A 19480-nucleotide genomic window follows, 5' to 3' on the forward strand; every position below is an offset into this window, starting at 1 on the left:
TAATGAATTTGCATGAACTTTGGGGTTCAAGCAAAGGACAAGAAGTTGGTCACCAGTTCTGCAACTGGTTTACAAGAGTTTACTCCAGACAGGAGCTACGAACTAAAAACCACAGGGAAATTGTTCCCATTTTCTCTCTCATTCCTAACGATCCCACGTGGCACAAGGTAGATGTCTCTATCACATCTCAAACTAATTTTTTTAATCAGATGAGATATATTTGATAAACTTTGTATAAGGAGCAGTGGTCAGGATTTACACAATAGAAAAAAGAAGAGCCCGGCTTGCAGAGGTAAGTATGAATTGCAAAGCAAATAGGGCATGTTCTACATGAGGACCTTCCCTTCAGAGCAGTCGCTGCTGGATCCTTCAGGGGATGAAAACACCCACCCTTCAATCGCTAGAATACCTAAAATAGAGTAACGGGGATTTCAGCTACCAAGTTTACATGAAAAACAAACCAAACCAAAATGGATGGCCTTCATTGTTTCCAGCTTGGCTGCAATGTTCAATGCTATTCTTGCTCCAGAGCTCCGAATGCTTCTGAAGCTTGCAAAGTTGTTTGCTTTAATAGCACACAGCGTGAAACAAAGCAACGGCGGGAAGCCTTCACAGAAAAATGCCTCCTTCTGCTGAGCTTGCTGTATCTTGGAAATGTTTAATTATAGGCTGCGGATTCTAAAGCGTTTTCTTCCAATTATTTGGTCTCAAGTCCAATTTCATAAAACTTGTCTTTTAGACGCCTTCCCAGCAAGGATCGATGCAAACCGATCACTTCATCAATTCCAGTTGGGCAGAAAAGTGAAACAGCACCTCACCCACCGCACTGTAATTCATTACGGTCTGAAACAGCTCCCCAGGTACGCAGGAAACAGGAGTGAAATTCAAGGAATGTTGACAGAACTGGCATCTGAAGTGATGCTCTATTTTTACGCTTTGATTGCAAAACATACACAGTGGGTGCGAGCTGAAGTGGTCCAAAAAAGTGAGTTAACAGCCGTGGAGTAGCCTCTTCCTCCCCTGCATGGGGGATGACTCGTCTCAGCGTCTCCTGCCGAGAGCTCCAGACCGCAGCCGGTCCAGCACTTGTCTCCAAAGGGCACTGGAGGCACGGAGCTTGCAGAAAGGACCCGGCTGATGCATCAAGGAAATTCTCCTCCTCAGGAAGCGCGGGAGCAGCTCGTTCCCCTGGGGTGCTGCTGTGTCTGCGGTCAGGCCCGAGGAGGCCGGTGGTGCAGAACGGTCAACGTCTGCCCGTCTGACGAGGCGAAGCGCACGGCGATGCTCTGCCAGAAAGGCACAGCTGCCTCCAGGAGCCTCAGGTTTCCAAAGGCCAAAGAGATAAATGTGCCTGAACGAATTAAAAATGTCTGAATACCGAAATCCCCACGGCAGCTTCCCTCCCATCTCTCCTCCTTTCCCCTCCCAGAGGCACCGTGGCACAACTGGAGCTGAAGCATCCCTAAAGCATTACAAGAACTGATCATCCCCCAAATGTTTGTCGTTTCTCTGTATTTTTTTAAAGCCCTTCATCTAAGCCAGAGCTTAGGCTTGACGTTTACATTTCCTGAAATGTATGGACGCTCAGGAAGAGCCGGCCAGCAGATCCCGCAGTCCTGCCACGACCTGGAGGCACAGTCGCTACCTGAATACAAAGACCCATTTGTTTCAAGAGGCAGACACAGCAGCCACGGTCTCTGCTGCCGGCTGGGAGCCCTCCCGCCTTCTGCCTCTTTGTACGCTACATTTTTTTACATAAGCAGCGCCCGCTTTTATAGACCTGACTCACAAACCTCCCCACCTCAGTAATACTTTAAAGTAAATTTAGCACTGGTGATACATGCCTGACCTAGAGGGAACTCCATTTATAGCGCAGCAGGGAAATATCCACGGAGGCCCCTTTCTGCGCTTGGCCTCCCTGCTGGGGTGTTTCTCTCGCATGGAGGAGATGAGCTGACAAAGCCCAAACGTTGGTTCAGCCCCCACCTACACTGCAAGGCGGGGGATGCTACCGGGGCCTCTTTGGCACCAGGACACTGGTACCGCAGCCTCCAGAGGTGACAAGGTCCTTGCATGGTCGAGTGACTCTTTAATGTGACAAACAATCGTCTGTGTGCTGATAGCTGGACCTGCTAGGGATGTCTGATGAGCACTTTCAAAGCTACTCACCATTTCTTTTTACACCTGCAATATTCCTGAGCATCCTACAGAGTTGTATGAAAATGTTCCCTTTAAAAAATGTATATATCCTGACGTTTCAGCAGCATTTCACCCTGAAAGAAGCCAGCTCAGCACAGGGCTGAAGACAGACGGGTTTGCAGCAGATGACACACACAGGCACACCGACCAGCAAACATCTGAAGAAAGTTTCCACTGTATCGCTAGCAGCAAAATGGGACTTTGCAACCTGCAGCAAGGAGCTTCTATTCTTTTTACTGCACAAAGATGAACAATATGAACAAAAGATGAAGAATATTGTCCCCGCTTCCAAGAACCTTGCATCAGACAGATGGGTATGGGCAAGGAAGATAAGAAAACATCTGGAGGGACTAAACCCCACCTGTTCACAGCATTTGTGGTAGAGCACTCTGGGCTCGTGCACTGAAGTGGTTATTGGTGGATTTTCAGCTAGGGCTCCCGGTGTGGGTTCCATTGATAAGCTGCAAGTTATGCTGGGACAATCTTTCTAAACTTCAAAGGAAGGGTAGATTTTTTTTAAAAGAAATTAGAATTATGAGACCAAAAATAACGTGTTTGAAATGTCTAGTTTAAGTCAAACACCCATGACGCAAGGGGGGAGAATCTGAGGGGCAGGGCAGCGAGCAAAGGCAAAGCAGGACCAGTGACCTAACTGGACACAGAGACCTCTGAAAATCACACCACTGACCGACAGATCCACAGGGCTTGAAAGTCAAAGCACAAGCAGAAAATGGTCCACAATGAGAACTGCAAACGCCGTTTCAAAGGCAGAGGGACTGTGATTACGGGCAGACTTCTCCTCTCCCAGTAGCGCCGGCAAAACTGGGTTAGCAAAGCCTCAGGGTCCCGTGAGGAACAAAGAGCGAGGAGCGCGGCAGCGACGGGAGGATGGAGCCAGGGCTGAGCAGCAGCACACGCTTGTAACGGCCCCAACAGCTTGCAAAGCAGGAGGAGGATGAAGGCAGCAGGCTCCGAGTGCTTAATGAGCACAAGTGCTGGCAGCACAGCTCCTGTACCTCAAGACCTGTTTTGGATAAAGGGCCGGCATTCAGAAGATGTAAATACCTACTGTAAACATCGAGATTTTCTCACACAGTAGCACATCTCCCATGTTCAGTGAAACGGAGAAAACAAAAGACACTCCTGCCTTCCCCTCCGCATTTCTAATGGAGCGCTCGGCTCCCTTTGAGCAGGAAATCTGCCGGTGGAATTGCACCAGGACGAGCGGAGCCGAGCTCGGCTCATCCATAATGCACGAACACCCACTGCGCCTCAGCTTGTCAGGAAGGACAGCAGCTCTCAGTATGAACAACAGTATTCTGGGAGGCGGATGGTTAAAAATATATATCTTACGCCTGTGCCACTATAAATTATTGACTGTACAGGGAGCTGGAAAAAAGGATTCAGCTCCATTAATAATTTATTTTCTAATCCAAACGAAGATGGAATTTTATGCACCACTTATTACCAGCGGCACAAACTGGAAAAACTAACTGCACTTCCCACTACCTGAAAACAGAATTGCCTTTCCATTTTCAGAACAGTTTTTGAAGTTTCTTCTCTATCTTGAAACATACAGTCAAAGCTTTCCCTGGAGAAAGCAGATGGTCATTCCTGAATATTTAGCAGGCACATTAAGGATACAGAGATCTCTCTCTTAAGCAGCATTACGGCACAGCACGACAGCTCTGAAATAGAGAATGATCTCTGCTCACTGTGAGCCGTATGCACACACACAGGTATCGCACTGCCGGGGGGATTTGCTGCTTTGAGCTGCATTGAATGATTTGGTGCCAACCGCAACCCCAGCAGCTGCAGGTGCTGCCTGCTTTAACACCTGAGGGAGGGTCCAGACCACAGCACAGCCAGAAAATCACAGGGTACAACAGAACCCCATGGAGACAGTTTTTAATTGTTCTCATTATTACCATGTTCGAGGTATCAGCTCATTTTCAGTGTCTGTGTTGCAGTTGCAGAAGGGGGTAAAAACAAAGTACCAAGCTACTGAAAATGCGGGGAAAGCACCTTATGCAGAGAAGGCTCTTAGATCAACGTCAGTTTTGGTGTGCGTTTGGGAATTAAATGTTTTATACTATGGATATCTAAAAATGTTTTAAAGCTTACCTCTGAAGAAAAGCATCCTTGTTCTGTCTGCCAAAGAACAGCAGGAAAAACGTCTGACTGTATTCGGATATTCAGACCCTTCCGATGCGGATGCTGGATGCCGAAGGGGAGTCCAGGTCACTCAGCCCTTCGGGTCAGGAAATGCTCCATCTCTACTTGGTACAATAGTGGACAACAAACTGATCTGGGACAATCCCAAACCAGAGACAAGAATCTTCTCTGCATCCTCCCTGAAGTTTAGGTAGGCAAAGACTGTCACGGGGAAAGAACCAAGCAGCTTGCTTAGAATTCTAATTTATTATTAAATTACATATCAAAGCTTTTTTTTTTTTTAATTACATACAGAGAATGCACAATAGGTGAGAACAAAAATAATTACAGTTACAATAAAATAAGTTTCAAGAAGCTATATGAAAAGCCCAAAATCAGAAAGTGCAATCAGAAACTCACTTAGAAGGGTCTGGACTGGGATATTTTGCCAGAAAGGGTTTCTTTTAGTCTCGAAAGAATGTTTATTTAACTGCTTTCCTTACTCAGTAGTAGAAAGACCAGTGACTGCTTGTGTATTTGGAATGGAAAGCATCACACTGGCTTCAACCACCCAGGTGATGGGAGAGATCCAGGACACAGGGAGGACGCGCAGCTGGGCTATGGCTCAGGTTTGTCTGTTCTCCTGGGCAGCAGAACCACTGCTCTGAGAGGTTTCATAAGCCCATAGTGTTCTAAGGAGTTTCAGAATCATTTCCTCCTCCAGAAGTGATACAGCTGTTACCTCTCCCTCCTCTTTCAAATGAAAGCTTTGGGAATTAAAAAAAAAAAAGAAGTAAAAATAGGAATAGGTTATGCATCAAGCTGCATGGTTTAGAGAGTTAAACAGTCCCGACTAAATGAGTTAGACAAGCCCAAGTGGTGGGCCAGATTCTGCTCCCATGCAGCAGCTTTGGGGGAGCTCCAGGAAGCAGCCCCGGAGCTCAAGCTGGTGACGATTCACCTGAAACTTTCACATCACCTCAAAAATCTACTTTTGCTCTTTCGGTTTCAACACCCAGTGAGGAACTGACTCCTCCTCACAGGAATCTCACGACCGCCCTAAAGAAAGGACTTTGAAAAGGACAAATGAAAAATTCTAGTTGATTATTCAGTGTAATGAATCCAGCCGGAATTTATACCACACTTGGATAATCAAAAGCTCCTGAAGCCAATATCAGTCAATAAAAAGTGTTGTGCCTTCCCAGGAAGGGCAAACTCTCCTATTACCAGCAGCACCACAGCGCTTGGTCCCAGAGACACAGAGGACGGCAAAGCCCTGGCCGGACGCGGCAGTTCACCTGCTCAAAGATCACATAAATGTGTAAAAATATATAGTCAAAGAGCAAGGATAGAAAGTATTCATATCTATGTGAAGCGTGGCATCAAATGTATCAATACGATCACCTACATTGTGATGCATGGCTAAGGGGCTGCAGGACAGGTTGAAAACAAGTGCTTGTGTCTTGTCAAGAATAAAGCAGAGATCTAAAAAGAGGATGTGTGGGGGAAATGTGCCCTGTAGAAATATTATGGATTTACTTGCTTCGTTTGTATGGCTTAGTGATAATTTTCTTAGCACAATTCTATTCGGCTGAGTTACGAAACTGTAGCTTTGTCAGGAATTGCAGAAATGAGAATTCTTTAACCACATTTGTTTTCCTTAGAGCAAGAGGAACCACACGGAAAGAAAAATGTAGAGGACACGTTTAGCACCGGGGGACACACAAACCTACCCTCTGGGGTTTGGCATTTTTCATTTACAGTCCATTGCCCTATGAGTCCATGTTATTAGAGACGATGGGGAGAATGAGCGAGTCCGTCTTCTTGGCTACGTGCGAACACCCACCGCCTGCTCGCGTTGCCAGAGCGCTGCAAGGTGATGAAGGGGAAACTACAAGGTTAATTAAATGCATTTTTCAACACAAAACCTCTTGTCTTGAAACCGACACAAATAAAAACCATGGAGGGGTTGCCAACACTGAAGCCATTTCCAGTAAAGCTTTATCAGAGATAAATCAGCACATTTCCGTTAATTTATACTAAAATATATCAGTTCCTCCATAACATTTTCATAACATGAAAAAAATCCGTTATGTTTACATATTTATTACAATCTACATATTTTCCATAGCAGCTTTTTCACACAATAAGATTAAATATATGCACCAAATAATCAATTCAGTCCAGTAAAAAGACTGGTTATAAGATTAAATAAATGAATTTATTTACGGTACTGCAGATCTCATATTGCCAACTATATAGCAACCATATCCTACAAATCCTAAACAGAAGCAGAGCTGCTGATCAGGGTCCCTTAGGGTGGTGGTGGAATCAGAGAAGCATCAGGGAGAACAGGTTTGATCTCCCAACACAGATTCATTAATAAACCTCCTTTATCCATCAAGGCTTTTCAGAAACCCCTGTAATAAACACTTCCTTTCCAAACAGAAACATCCCAAATCAACCAAATAATCACCCTTTATTTAAAATACAAGCCCCACAGTTTTATACGTAATAATTCCAAATGCTTTCTAATCCCACTGACGAGGTGGCTGATTACACGTTTTTGTCAACTTTTTAGCACAAAGTTATTAATCTGCAAATAAGCCTTCAAATCCATACAAATATTTTAGGAGCAACGGTGTTGTTTTGCTCACACACAGGCACAAGTGTCTACTCCCTCCAACAGGTACTTCACAGACACTATAAAAAGCAGTAAAAACTGTGTCTGTCCTGCTCGATTCTGTTCCAGAAGAGAACCTGGAGAGTATCTGACATGTGTGGGTAATGGGATACGTGAAATCTGTTCGGAGCACTGCGAATTGATTGTGAAAAGAGTTAATCAAGTTCTTAAAAAGATATTTCAATGCCTCAGTTTGAATGTATTGGGTTATGATATGACAGATGGAAAAGGGCAGTTGAAAGAGCAGAAAAAATCTGTAGAATTTGTAAATCTGCGCTATCGAAGCCATTCCTGACGCCAGCTTTGTTTACAGATGCAGACACAACAGGATTCATGTTGCACATCTGGACAAAGATCTTTCTTTTCCCCCACATAATGGTAAATAATACTTGTTTCGCTATTCATACATTCAACTCTTTACTATGAGGAGTTATGTCCAAAAATTTTGCACGCAGATAGGTTTGCCTCGGGTATGACCATCATCACTTCCATTTCCAATTGACAGTTTAGATTATATCCTACTTGCGGTGTAAAAATATTAACGCTATTAGAATAACTTTATCTAAATTACAATATAGGCTTTTCAAACTGTTTCTCGTGTCTTTACAAAGACCTTTATGATGCCAGCCAAAATCCAAGTATTTACACCCAAAAGACTACTTTTGGTGAACTCACGTTTGGTCACTTTTCAGATGACTGAACACTACAGTACAGAGCTGCTGGGACACTGTGCTCCCTTTTTACAAGGAGGGACTTATCAGTCCCTTTAAAGCCACAAGAAAACTTACAAATGTTCCTCAGAGGGTAGTTTATTCATATTCTGTGCAAAAAGTAAACTGAACAACCCTTTATCTTTTTACTTTGAGGAATTTGTGTGAAGCACAGTTTTCACAGCACAAATTATGCAGAAATAACTAGTATCTCAACCATGAGTTAAAAAAGAATTGCAGAACATGTATTTAGTAGTAAAGCAACCTGATGGCTTAAAGCTGCAATATTCTGTGTTCAGTATTGTCGTGGCCTATGGAGGAAACCGGCTCCCTGTGGAGTTTCCACCCCAGGCAAGCGTAACCATCTTTTGCCACTTACCAGCCGACACCAGATACAGAAACGGTTCTACCCGTTCTAGTACGCGTCCCCTATTTACCTACCTTGCAGTGAGAAAGGGAATTAAAGACAAACAAATCCCACAAAATTTAACCAAAGGAAGATGTATGGCAGGGAAGGAGAAACACTGCAGCTTCAACCCCAAACCAGTGTTGCTGTCTACTGTCACAAGCTCCAGACATCACGGTGACACCCCGGCCACGCCGAGCCGGCTGTGTGAAGTCTGTTGTGTCCCCCACTCACTTTTCCTCGACTAGGGGGCAGAGGGATGGCGGTGATGAGTTTAGCAGAGTCCGTGGGGGAACATCCATCAATGAAAAGCGTATAGAAGGAGTAAGATGGTACAGATGCCGATAACGGCACCCAAGATGAGGGAATCTCGTCTTTTCCGAAGGTTGATCCTTTGAATCAGGCTGTTCACTGCGGGAAACCGATCTTAAAGGAGTCTGAGTCAAGGGCATATCAGCAAACGGCATCTTCACTAACGAGCCCCAAAGTCTGTGTGTGGAAATCCCGATGCTGCAAGAAATGCAGAACTACTCCCAAGCTGGAGAAAGCAGATGCATAAAACCCCCTAGATAGATAGTTAGCAGGATTAGAGCTGTACTTCACTGATGACAGACAGACAGATTAAAGAGAGAACAGAACAGCTCAGAGTTCACATTTACACAGAATTCATCACCTGATCACCTAAATTACCAGCGTTTGATGAACCTTAATCTCAAATATGTGAGGCTTAATTACTTTTAATAATTGTGTTTAAATGAGAGTGAATTAAAAATGGGGCAGTTATATAAACCATCTGTGGAGTTTGTTTAATGGAATTGTGTTACTGGTGAAGGGAACAACCAAAGGCATTCAACTGAGAAAACCATGCACGTTGCATGACTATGCACTGTTCAGGTACAGCACGTAAGGGAGAAACCCTCCTACTGTAAAATCATAAGGATGTAAATCTATCTTTTAATGTACAAAATACAACTGCCAACAAGATCATAAGTTTCAGAGCTTTGTGTCTTTGGAATCAAGGATCTATTAAGGCCAAAGCTTATCGAATTTTTTTTGTTGTTCTTGCCAGTTGCTAAGAACTGTAATGAAATTTATGGCTTACCAAGATACATCTCTTCAGGATGTAATCTGTCTAATCAAATGATGCTAATGTTGCTCTTTTGGCCCTTATGACAGAAAGGAAAGAGTAAGTGGGAAAATGACAAACATGCATGACTTGACAATCCAGCACGTTCTTTAGCCATGAGCACCAAGTATGAAAAGAAACCAACAAGCCAAAATCTTAATATCCACAAGACTTCAAGAGACAAGAGGATACTCTTAGCTGTAAACCATAACAAGCAGCAGTGTGTGCTGAGCTTCAGTTCTGGACAGGCTTGAGAGCAAAAGGCAAGAAGTAAAATGAAATTATACCTTTACAAAAATATACGCCAGGGAAGGCCACAAAATGCCATTGCAGATCTCTACCTAAAAATTAAGCTACATTGATTTATGCGTAGTACTCAAATTTAAGTAAAAACAACTTATACACCACATTCATCGTTAAGATGCTTCAGTCACATTATGAACCGAGACTGGTAAAAAAAATGGTATGTCTGTCACTAATGATGCCACCACCACAGGTTCTACAGCCACTCAATCGCAAAGCATTTCGACTGCCAAGTGACAGAGTGAAAAATGTTACTGTACCTCTTCTTCTGCAGTGGCAGCACGAATTTTTAGGAAAGGATACTAGCCAAGGTATTCATCTTGCTTTGTATTGACTTCAACATCCCTCTCTGCGAAGTCATATTTTCTTTAGTTGCCATGGCAATGCTGGAGAAGAGAAAAAAAAGAGTGGATCAAGTTGTTGGTGCTAAGAATAATCTACAGCGCGGAGACAAGGAAAGCAAGCAGGCAACGCTTCTTTGGAGAACAATGAATGAGCTGAAGCAATATGAATGAAACCACATTTCCTTCCTTAATCTCTATCCTTGACACTTAAATGATTTCTCTTTTATATAAGCCATTAACAACTGAAAACACTGTGATTTCTTGAAACAGGCGGGGTTTTGGCATATCTCCCCTAACCCCAACAAAAACTGTCACTACATTACAAGTAAACCTAAAGGTTTGGCACGAGTTTGAAATTCAGGAGTTTGTTTAATCACAGAAGCCCCATAATTACTGTCACTCTGGACAGCAGATGGAACTTCTTGTCTGCCATCAGGATATGATGGCTACAGGAGTATTAAGCAAATAAGAGCTGACTCACAATTAAAAATCAACATGCAAAGTGAATGTGCTGTTTGAGACCCCAGACAGCTCACGGAGCTTTGCACAGCAGGTTTCTGGACAATCGAGCTGGGACAAACGGTCACCAGGTCTTTGACAATATTTAAATACAATAAAAATTCCAAGAAAAGAAAGTAAAAATGAGGCTGGAGGAAAAGAAGAAAAATAGTTCTATCATTGCCTACCCCAACAGCGCATGACTATATGTGTCTAAGAAGACTGGAGTGACATTTGCTTTCCTCCAGTCCTCAGGCACCTCTCCCGTTTCCCAAGACTTGGCAAAGATGATGGAGAGCGGTCCAGCAATGACCTCAGCCAGCTCCCTCCGCACCCATGGGTGCATCCCATCCAGACCCATGGATTTATGGATGTCCAGATTGCCCAACTGCTCCCTAACCCCGTCCTCATCAACCAAGGCAAACTCCTCCATTGTCCTGCCTTCCTCTGGGGCCTCAGTGGTAGGGGGCTCCTCAGGACAGACTCCGGCAGAGCAGACAGAGACAACGGCGGCATTTAGTAACACTGCCTTCTCTGTATCTTCTGTCACCAGGGCACCCACCTCGTTCATCAGTGGTCCTACATTGCCTCTGCTGTTAGTTTAATCTGCCACGTATTAGAAAAAGCTCTTCCTGTTGTCCTTGACCCCTCTCACCAGGTTTAATTCTAAGGAGGCCTTCGCTTTCCTAGTTGCCTCCCTACACCCTCTGACAACAGCCTTAGATTCTCCCCAGGTGGCCAGCCCCTCCTTCCATGATCTATAAACTCTCCTCTAGATGCATCGAATGATTCATTAAGGCATTCACTAATTTACATAAGTGAAAATATGAGATGATTGCCAGGATATAAAGTGTTCCTGAGACACTTCCAAAATGCCTTTGCAAATAATTATTACAGGTTATCATGGAACACAAGGTTCCTGCTTTAACATCTAGATGAGAGAAACTGTCCATTCCATATTAAAAGGCAGGATGTAACTGTTTAAGTTGACGTGTTACAAGACTGGAACCTTCTTAATTTCTTTTACCCGGTATTTTGAAAAATATAGCTCAACAGATGAGGTTTTACTGAAATACTCTGAAGACAAAAAATAACCGTAGTGATTACCATTTTTATTACGATATGGCCTAGTAATGAAATGTAATTGTGATATCCATGAAGAAGAGTTTAACTGGCTTCTAGCTACCATTAACAAGTCAAAATTCAAGCAGAGAGCACTGCTCTTCATGTATAATTTGATCACTCCAAACATGAGCTGGTTTCTCTAAGCCTTTATATCAGTAAATGAGACTATGAAATTCAAGCAGTCCCAGAAAACAGCTCCAGGGATACGTCCACAGATTTGTCTTGTTCAGTCCTAAGTATTGCAGCTTCCTCATATCCTTCATTAGACAGTTTTGGTTTCATTCCCATCCCTAACATATGCTCACTGACATATTGTTGCCATTTCTCCACTGACAAATGCGTTTTTTTTTTTAGAAAATTAATCATATTGTTCCCATTCACAATATTGGCCCCATTTAGTTACTCAACACCATAATCTCCCCAAATCAAGGATACATTTTTCTTCTGTTTTGAAACTTCCACACAAAATTTACAACGAAAGATTAAATGCGTTTTACTGGAATCAAGATGACCTTGATTTAATGTTTCATTTGGAAACCAGCATGAACTGTTCCCAGCGCTGCACTGGCTTGAATTGCTACAGTTGGGTGTAAACCAAGTTCCTAAAACCAGATGGTATCCTGCTCTCTATATTTAACATTAAAGCACTGCTAAAGTACATTAAAGATTGCTGCACTGCTAAGGAAATATCTCCTAGGTAAGGCCAGGGTCACAGCCACAAAGAGCTCACCCATCTCTTCCACAATAAGGAGCATCACAAATTTCTGAGCTTGCAGCTGTATTTCCTCAAAATTTCACTTGCATTTCAAGTTTATCCTTGAATGCTCAGGAGTGCTGTGGGTACGCAAGAAACCAGACTTCCCTTCAAAAGTCAAAAACTGATATTTGTCCCACGCTTTGGGACTCGAACCTTGGGCTCAAGCGATCCGACGGACTCTGTCCCCCGACACAGCTGGGACAACAGGCGCACGCCACTGTGCCCGGGGATGGTCAGTAGGTCAGAGAGGTTCTCCTGCCCCTCTACTCTGCCCTGGGGAGACCACACCTGGAATATTGTGTCCAGCTGTGGCCCAAAGGACAGGGAACTGCTGGAGAGAGTCCAGCGCAGGGCAACAAAGATGCTGAAGGGAGTGGAGCATCTCCCGTGTGAGGAAAGGCTGAGGGAGCTGGGGCTCTGGAGCTGGACAAGAGGACACTGAGGGGTGACTCATTCATGTCTACAGATATCTAAAGGGTGAGTGTCAGGAGGATGGAGCCAGGCTCTTCTCGGTGACAACCAATGACAGGACAAGGGGTAATGGGTTCAAATTAGAACACAAAAGGTTCCACTTAAATTTGAGAAGAAACTTCTTCCCAGTGAGGGTGACAGACACTGGCCCAGGCTGCCCAGGGGGGTTGTGGAGTCTCCTTCTCTGCAGACATTCCAACCCGCCTGGACACCTTCCTGTGTAACCTCACCTGGGTGTTCCTGCTCCATGGGGGGATTGCACTGGGTGATCTTTCGAGGTCCCTTCCAATCCCTGACATTCTGCGATTCTGTGTCTTTTGATGAAGCCCAAGATGAAAACTAAAGGAACATTTCCCCAGAAACGCAGGTGATTTTGCCTTGGCACTCTGGCAACGATCTTCTGCAAAGAGCTAAGTCTCAAAATCTAATTCATGCCTTTCCATTCTGTAAAGTCAAAATTCAATGCAAGTGATTTTTTCCCCCTTTTATTGCATCCTAATCATTACCTAAATAAATACTCCAAATATGTAACTTGATATTTTTATAAATTAAATCTATGGTTTTAGTCTGCCTTCAGCATGGAAGTGGAATAGTCTGATCTGTTAATATTCAAGCACTAAAAAAAAAATCAGCCTAGATCAGGCCTCAGAAACAGTATTACAATAAAACCCTAAGAACTTGTCACGCTGTAAATGCAAAACTATGGAAAAAAATCAAGCTGAGCCAATCTAAAAATATAAGTTGTTGGAAAACAAGAAATAAATCATTTGCTATTTTGGAGAAGTGATAATGTTTGAAAATGAAAACCTGAGAACACCAAACATATTAAGCAAAATCTATGCTTGTATTTAAATATGGCCAAGACAAGCGAGCACTGTTCCCAAAGAACTGCAGTACAAAGTATCACATCCCACTCATTTCTGGAAAGAAATATGCTGCAGTAAGAACCCATCTCACGTCATTAATTTAAACATTGCTTAAAAGTTTAGGACTAACTAAACACCTGGAATGACAGCACTACTTATGGCTTTAGTTACTGAATAATTTCAGCTTAGCTGCCCATCAGTTCTCTTGCATATGTGTTTGTTTCTTGTCTCTACAAAACACTGGATCAAGGCTTCCACAGTCAGTGCTGCCAGGGGGTCACTGGTGTCCAGCTTGTCAACAAAAGCCTCTGCACACACAGAAAAATGCTTTCCAGTGCCTAGAACCCCTGCTTAATAACGACCATTAAAAAAATAAAGGGATTTAACTTCCTGAATTACACCCAAATAATGAGTAATGAACTACGGTAGATGTAAACCCTGAAGACAGAGCAGTATTGGTAGCCAGAATAAGGTAATTACATCTCACTTCACCCAATGAATCTGCATTCAAACAGCTTCTCCTGCACAATTCCCTCTTTTACTTGCTTTACAATATGTAAAGCAATTGATTATCAGAAGCTGGGGAAATTTCTGTCTGGTAAATTCACTTGAAATGCAGTAGCATTTATTACCAATTAATACCATACCTGAATATTTGCAATTACTGGGGATGACAAGAAAAAGAGTAAAACAAAAAATTCACCTTGATTTTGACAGAGCCGAAATTGAATTAAGATGATACAAATGGACTTACATTTCCTGCTCAATGTAGTTACTAAACAAGCTCTTTTTCTACAAAAAGAAATGCAGAACATTTTTGGCAAGAGTTATGACAAGAAGTTCATTTACTACAGATAAAATACGGTGCAACAAGGACTGCTGAAATCCAGCCTTCTAAAAAAATCGAAGTATGTTTCTTATCAGAAGGGATTTTTCAGCAGAGAGCACCAAGGAGCTCTGACCCAAGCTGTGTGTCGGGGATCATTGCGTGAGAAGCTGTCACTGTGGAGACAGTTGATTTGTATTCAACCGTGGGTCTGCAGGTCACGCAAATGAAACTCGAAGCAGTTTTAAATCCATCAGGACACCCGCTGATGGCACCACAGAGCCCCTGAGCAGGTTCGGAACTGATGGAGCAACCTGGTGAGTATTTGTGTACCTGCTCTGTTCTGCGTTCCCTCACATGGGTGAATTGACACGGAGGTTTCACTTATCACACACACACGAACTCCAGCTTCTCTGATGACAAGTCATCAAGAGGTGAGTCGAAGAGCTCAAATCATAAAATCTGAGTCATTTTGCAGGATATTAAGCTTAATAAATCACCATATGCTGTTTAATGCTCTAGTTACTGGAGTGGCAGCAAATAAGAGATTCAACAAACGTTGAGCATTTTTATGAGATGAAAAAGTAGGGCTACAAGCATGGAAGCACAGCAATAAAGGAGAGGAGTATTTATCAGGAAAGGACTAGAACCCAAAGTAAAACAAATATTCATAGTAACTGTGCCAAGTTTGGCAAATATATTTATGAGGCTGTAGTGAGATTATGTCGACATTTTCAGACATTATTGGACCAACCACTTCTGGTTCATCACTGCACATTAATGCGGTTTAACACATTTTTCCACCGTGTTAATTATACTGAGCCCACTGTGTCCTTAAGCTAGCCAGCCCTTAATGGACACAGAGCACCTCTAACTACTGTTCTTGATGCCTTATGCCAGTACATGCATTATCTGAAAGCATAGCTTTCTTCCTTTTTATTCTAAAGCAATAATCTAAAATTTAAAACCATTAAGTTGGGCACTCTGAATTATTGGTTTGCAAAATCCCAGAGTTCAATGGAAAAGTGGGACAGGCACAGATGATAAAAGTAATTCATGATGCTACAGTTCTAAAGTTTCTAGATCAGATAGAGAAGGTAACATTCAAGTATTCAAACCACGTTAAAAAAAAAAGCCACAACACACATAAATAACTATACAACAGCAATAACCTCTGAAGGTCTTGTGGTTAAAGCCCTCACCTATGTCAGCTGCACACTAGGGTGCCAAAAACACCAAGGATTACAGAAAATTGTGTTGTAGAAGAGCGTCACTGTGAGAAGAAACAGCTTGACTACTGGAAAAGCCCTTAACAGCTCAACCTGAGATTCACTCTGCTCCATCACTCCCTTTGTTTTTGTAGGGGCTATTCACCCTTGAACAGAAATGCACATGAATCAAATATTTAAGCCACACGATTACATTAACACTGAATAGAAAAAAAACCAAACCACACCACCACTTCCTTGTAATACGGCGAGTCGTAAACAATACAGTTATTGTATAAATAAAATGACTGATATCTTTAGACACAAATATAAACTCTGATTGTACAGAAGATAATGAGAATTATTAAGTTCATTCCTACCTTATTGTTTCTTCTATCAGTCGATCTGAGCTGAAAGCCAAAAGGAAAAAAATGAAGTTAAAAAAAGTAACAAGCACTAAGTATTATTTTAGATTAGGAAAACAATGATCTCTATAAAACAAACCTTAATAAATCTGCCCTTAGAATGTCTTATTTCAGGATGCTGTCACTTTTTGCTACTACACAGATTTGGTAAATATAATGAGAGTTTTTGGAGAAGATCCTTGTCGTGGCCTCAGGAGCAGCAATTCCTCAGGGCCTGCAGGAGCAGATGCGCAGGAGAACACAAAGCACCGAGAAGACAGAAAAAGGGGAATGGGCTCCATGATTCATGGCTAATTAATGCTAACTAATTAATGTGTTTGGAAAGGAGTATTAGAGAAGAAAGTACCTAATTTTATAATTTGTTAATCCTGGTCATTCCTTGCCCACACCTTCAAAAAACATAATTAAATGTAAAAGCTGAGAGTTGGTTCCAGGTAATAACACCTCAAAACGCCGCTTCAGAGCTGCTTTACCAAACGCTGTTTTATAGTGGTTAACGAGGCAAGTTCTTTCTATAGTAATGCCAGCTGGGTAAGAATTAAGCGATGCTTGTGGGAAACAGAACAGACACCATCTGCAAGAGAAAGACCTCGATAACATGCACCCCTTCCCCCTTGCTGCCACATGTGAATCAGGTTCCTATGTAGCATTGCTGGGAGAAGGACAGCCTAAAATACAGCATTTACCAAATGGATGAGCGGGATTACGATGACAAACAAGATCCTCCAAAGATTTGAGCAATTTCTCTTTTTCTGTACTCAACTTCTTATGGACAGGTTTCTAATCACGCTTCTACAGCCAATTATGAAATCCCAGAGAAACCTTGTTACACCAATCGATATCCCAAAGGCAACGCTGACAGAGAATAGGTGACTGCATCCCCGCTTCCATATTGCAGAAACGATGATGCATCTCTACAATTGCACTGTTTACCCCACAGATTCATGCAAATTGTTGTAAAATAACTGGAGAAAATAAAGTGAGCATGCAGTTTAAGAAGGAAATCAAACTGACAGAAGTTTTATGTTGTGCTGGTTATCGCTTCTAGTATTAAAGCAGAATTAGTAAAAGATGCTGAAAGGGCATGGCTGCCTCCATCTTCCATCCTTGTTCCAAATGTGTTGCCACCTTGGGTGGGGAAGGTATCAAGAGCCTCCAGTTCTGTCTCTGACTCAGCCAGAGCTGCCCGATTTGGAATTTTTCTTCTACTTACAGAAACTGTGGAGATCCCCCCCAGCTCCAGCCGGGAGCACAGTGTGCAGCGCGGTATGCAGCGCACACGCATGTGTAAACTGCTCGGGGTACGGAGACGCCAACAGAATGTCCCGTGTCTGTGTAGAGGAGTGAAAACATGCAGGTTGCTATTTCAGTCTAGTCCACCGCTTGAAATATGGAGACGGCGCACAGAGCACTAAAAATATTCTGCCTGACTTTAAGCTGAGAGGGACTCAACTGGGGCAGCAAACGCTGAAAACACTGCAACTGGAACATCTCTTGCTGCTCCCAAAACAAAGCCACACTCACAGAATCCCAGAATGTCAGGGATTGGAAGGGACCTCGGAAGATCACCCAGTCCAATATCCCCGCCAGAGCAGGAACACCCAGATGAGGTTACACAGGAAGGTGTCCAGGCGGGTTGGAATGTCTGCAGAGTAGGAGACTCCACAACCCCCCTGGGCAGCCTGGGCCAGTGTCTGTCACCCTCACTGAGAAGAAGTTTCTTCTCAAATTTAAGTGGAACCTTTTGTGTTCCAGTTTGAACCCATTACCCCTTGTCCTGTCATTGGTTGTCACTGAGAAGAGCCTGGCTCCATCCTCCTGACACTCACCCTTTATAGATCTGTAAACGTTAATGAGGTCACTCCTCAGTCTCCTCTTCTCCAAGTTCCAGAGCCCCAGCTCCCTCAGCCTTTCCTCACACGGGAGATGCTCCACTCCATCATCTTCATTGCCCTGCGCTGGACTCTCTCCAGCAGTTCCCTGTCCTGCTGGAACTGAGGGGCCACAACTGGACACAATATTCCAGGTGTGGTCTCCCCAGGGCAGAGTAGAGGGGCAGGAGAACCTCTCTGACCTACTGACCACCCCCTTCTAATCCACCCCAGGTACCATTGGCCTTCCTGGCCACAAGGGCCCAGTGCTGGCTCATGGTCATCCTGCTGTCCCCAGGACCCCCAGGTCCCTTTCCTCTATGCTGCTCTCTAATAGGTCATTCCCCAGCTGATACTGGAACCTGGGTTCCTGCCCAGATGCAAGACTCTACACTTGTCCTTGTTATATTTCATTAAATTTTTCCCTGCCCAACTCCAAAGATTCACATCAGTTGCAAGTACATTGGTTTAATCAAATAAACCCACTTGAGTTCACTGCGCTGTGTGGTATTTATTACCACTGGCACGGAGAAGTAAAACACCATAGTAGTGTACACAAAATAATGTAAGCAGTCTCAAGTCTCACAGCATCTGATGATGTCCCCAAGGCAAGCAGAACGGAAAAGCGATGCATTAAAGATCTCTGTAATTGCTGATTTTCAAAGATACAAAATTCAGCTGAGAATGTGCCTTTCATACACAGATAGTCTCTAACAGACAAGTGTTATGTGTGGGCAGTGCATAATAAGAATAAACGGCAAAACCATCAGAAAACGGCCTGAAAAGCAAGAATGATGCACAAGAATGCACCATTTAAAGAAGGTATTTATTAACAACAAAAATACATCAGGAGCCCAGCTGGAAAGAAATCATGGTTCTAAAAATTCTGTGGAACAAAACATTGCTAGAAGAGTCCTATTAAAAAACAAACAAAAAACCCCACAAAAACAAAACAAACAGCACCACATACCCTGGAAAAATCATCACCAGCATTACCAGCTCTTTGTCCATTTAACTGATGAATTATTATGAATTATTTTCATTTTGATGAACTGAAGACGACACGGAAGTTGAACATGTTTGGAGACCTTAAGCGAACTAGAATGTTCTCCAAGGTTTTCAGAGCACAAAAAATCAGGACTGTCCATTCGCAGCAAAACACTGACTGCATTTTACGGTAGAGAAAGCTGTAGTTAGGCAGTTTTATTACTTAACCAGGATTGGACTGGATGACCTTTTGAGGTCCCTTCCAATCCCTAACATTCTGTGATTCTGTGAAGTATTAAAAGCTTCACATTTAATTATATTATACTGCATTATTTTGATATATGTATGTATAGGCATACAGAAAAATAAACCCTGGAAATGTAGCTACCTGTAAAATGATGACAGGCAGAAGTAAATAAAAATGTATAAGCCTAGTAATAAACAGTTCTCAATACCAATAAACATGGGCATTGGATGCAAACGTCAACACAAGGCATTTAACGGGCATCTGAAGTCACAAG

General features: G+C 43.0%; 1 protein-coding gene across 3 annotated transcripts in view; it reads right to left on the reverse strand.

Moving 5' to 3' along the window:
• Window positions 1-914: 914 nt before the first annotated feature.
• The window catches only part of GOSR1 (golgi SNAP receptor complex member 1), a 32930-nt gene continuing 14364 nt past the window's right edge, over window positions 915-19480 (reverse strand). For 2 of the 3 annotated variants that reach the window (XM_080357342.1, XM_080357341.1), the window contains exons 7-9: window positions 16057-16086; window positions 9885-9967; window positions 6814-8578 (exon numbers count right to left, since the gene is read on the reverse strand). In XM_080357342.1, coding sequence (XP_080213468.1) covers window positions 8454-8578; window positions 9885-9967; window positions 16057-16086 — 238 coding nt within the window. In that variant the 3' untranslated portion in view covers window positions 6814-8453. Of the gene's footprint in view, window positions 1352-4323; window positions 6223-6813; window positions 8579-9841; window positions 9968-16056; window positions 16087-19480 lie in introns of those variants that run through there. The other variant, XR_013923109.1, reaches the window with a different exon arrangement.

This window comes from Nesoenas mayeri (genome assembly GCF_963082525.1).
Source record: "Nesoenas mayeri genome assembly, chromosome: 20".
Classification (NCBI taxonomy): domain Eukaryota; kingdom Metazoa; phylum Chordata; class Aves; order Columbiformes; family Columbidae; genus Nesoenas; species Nesoenas mayeri.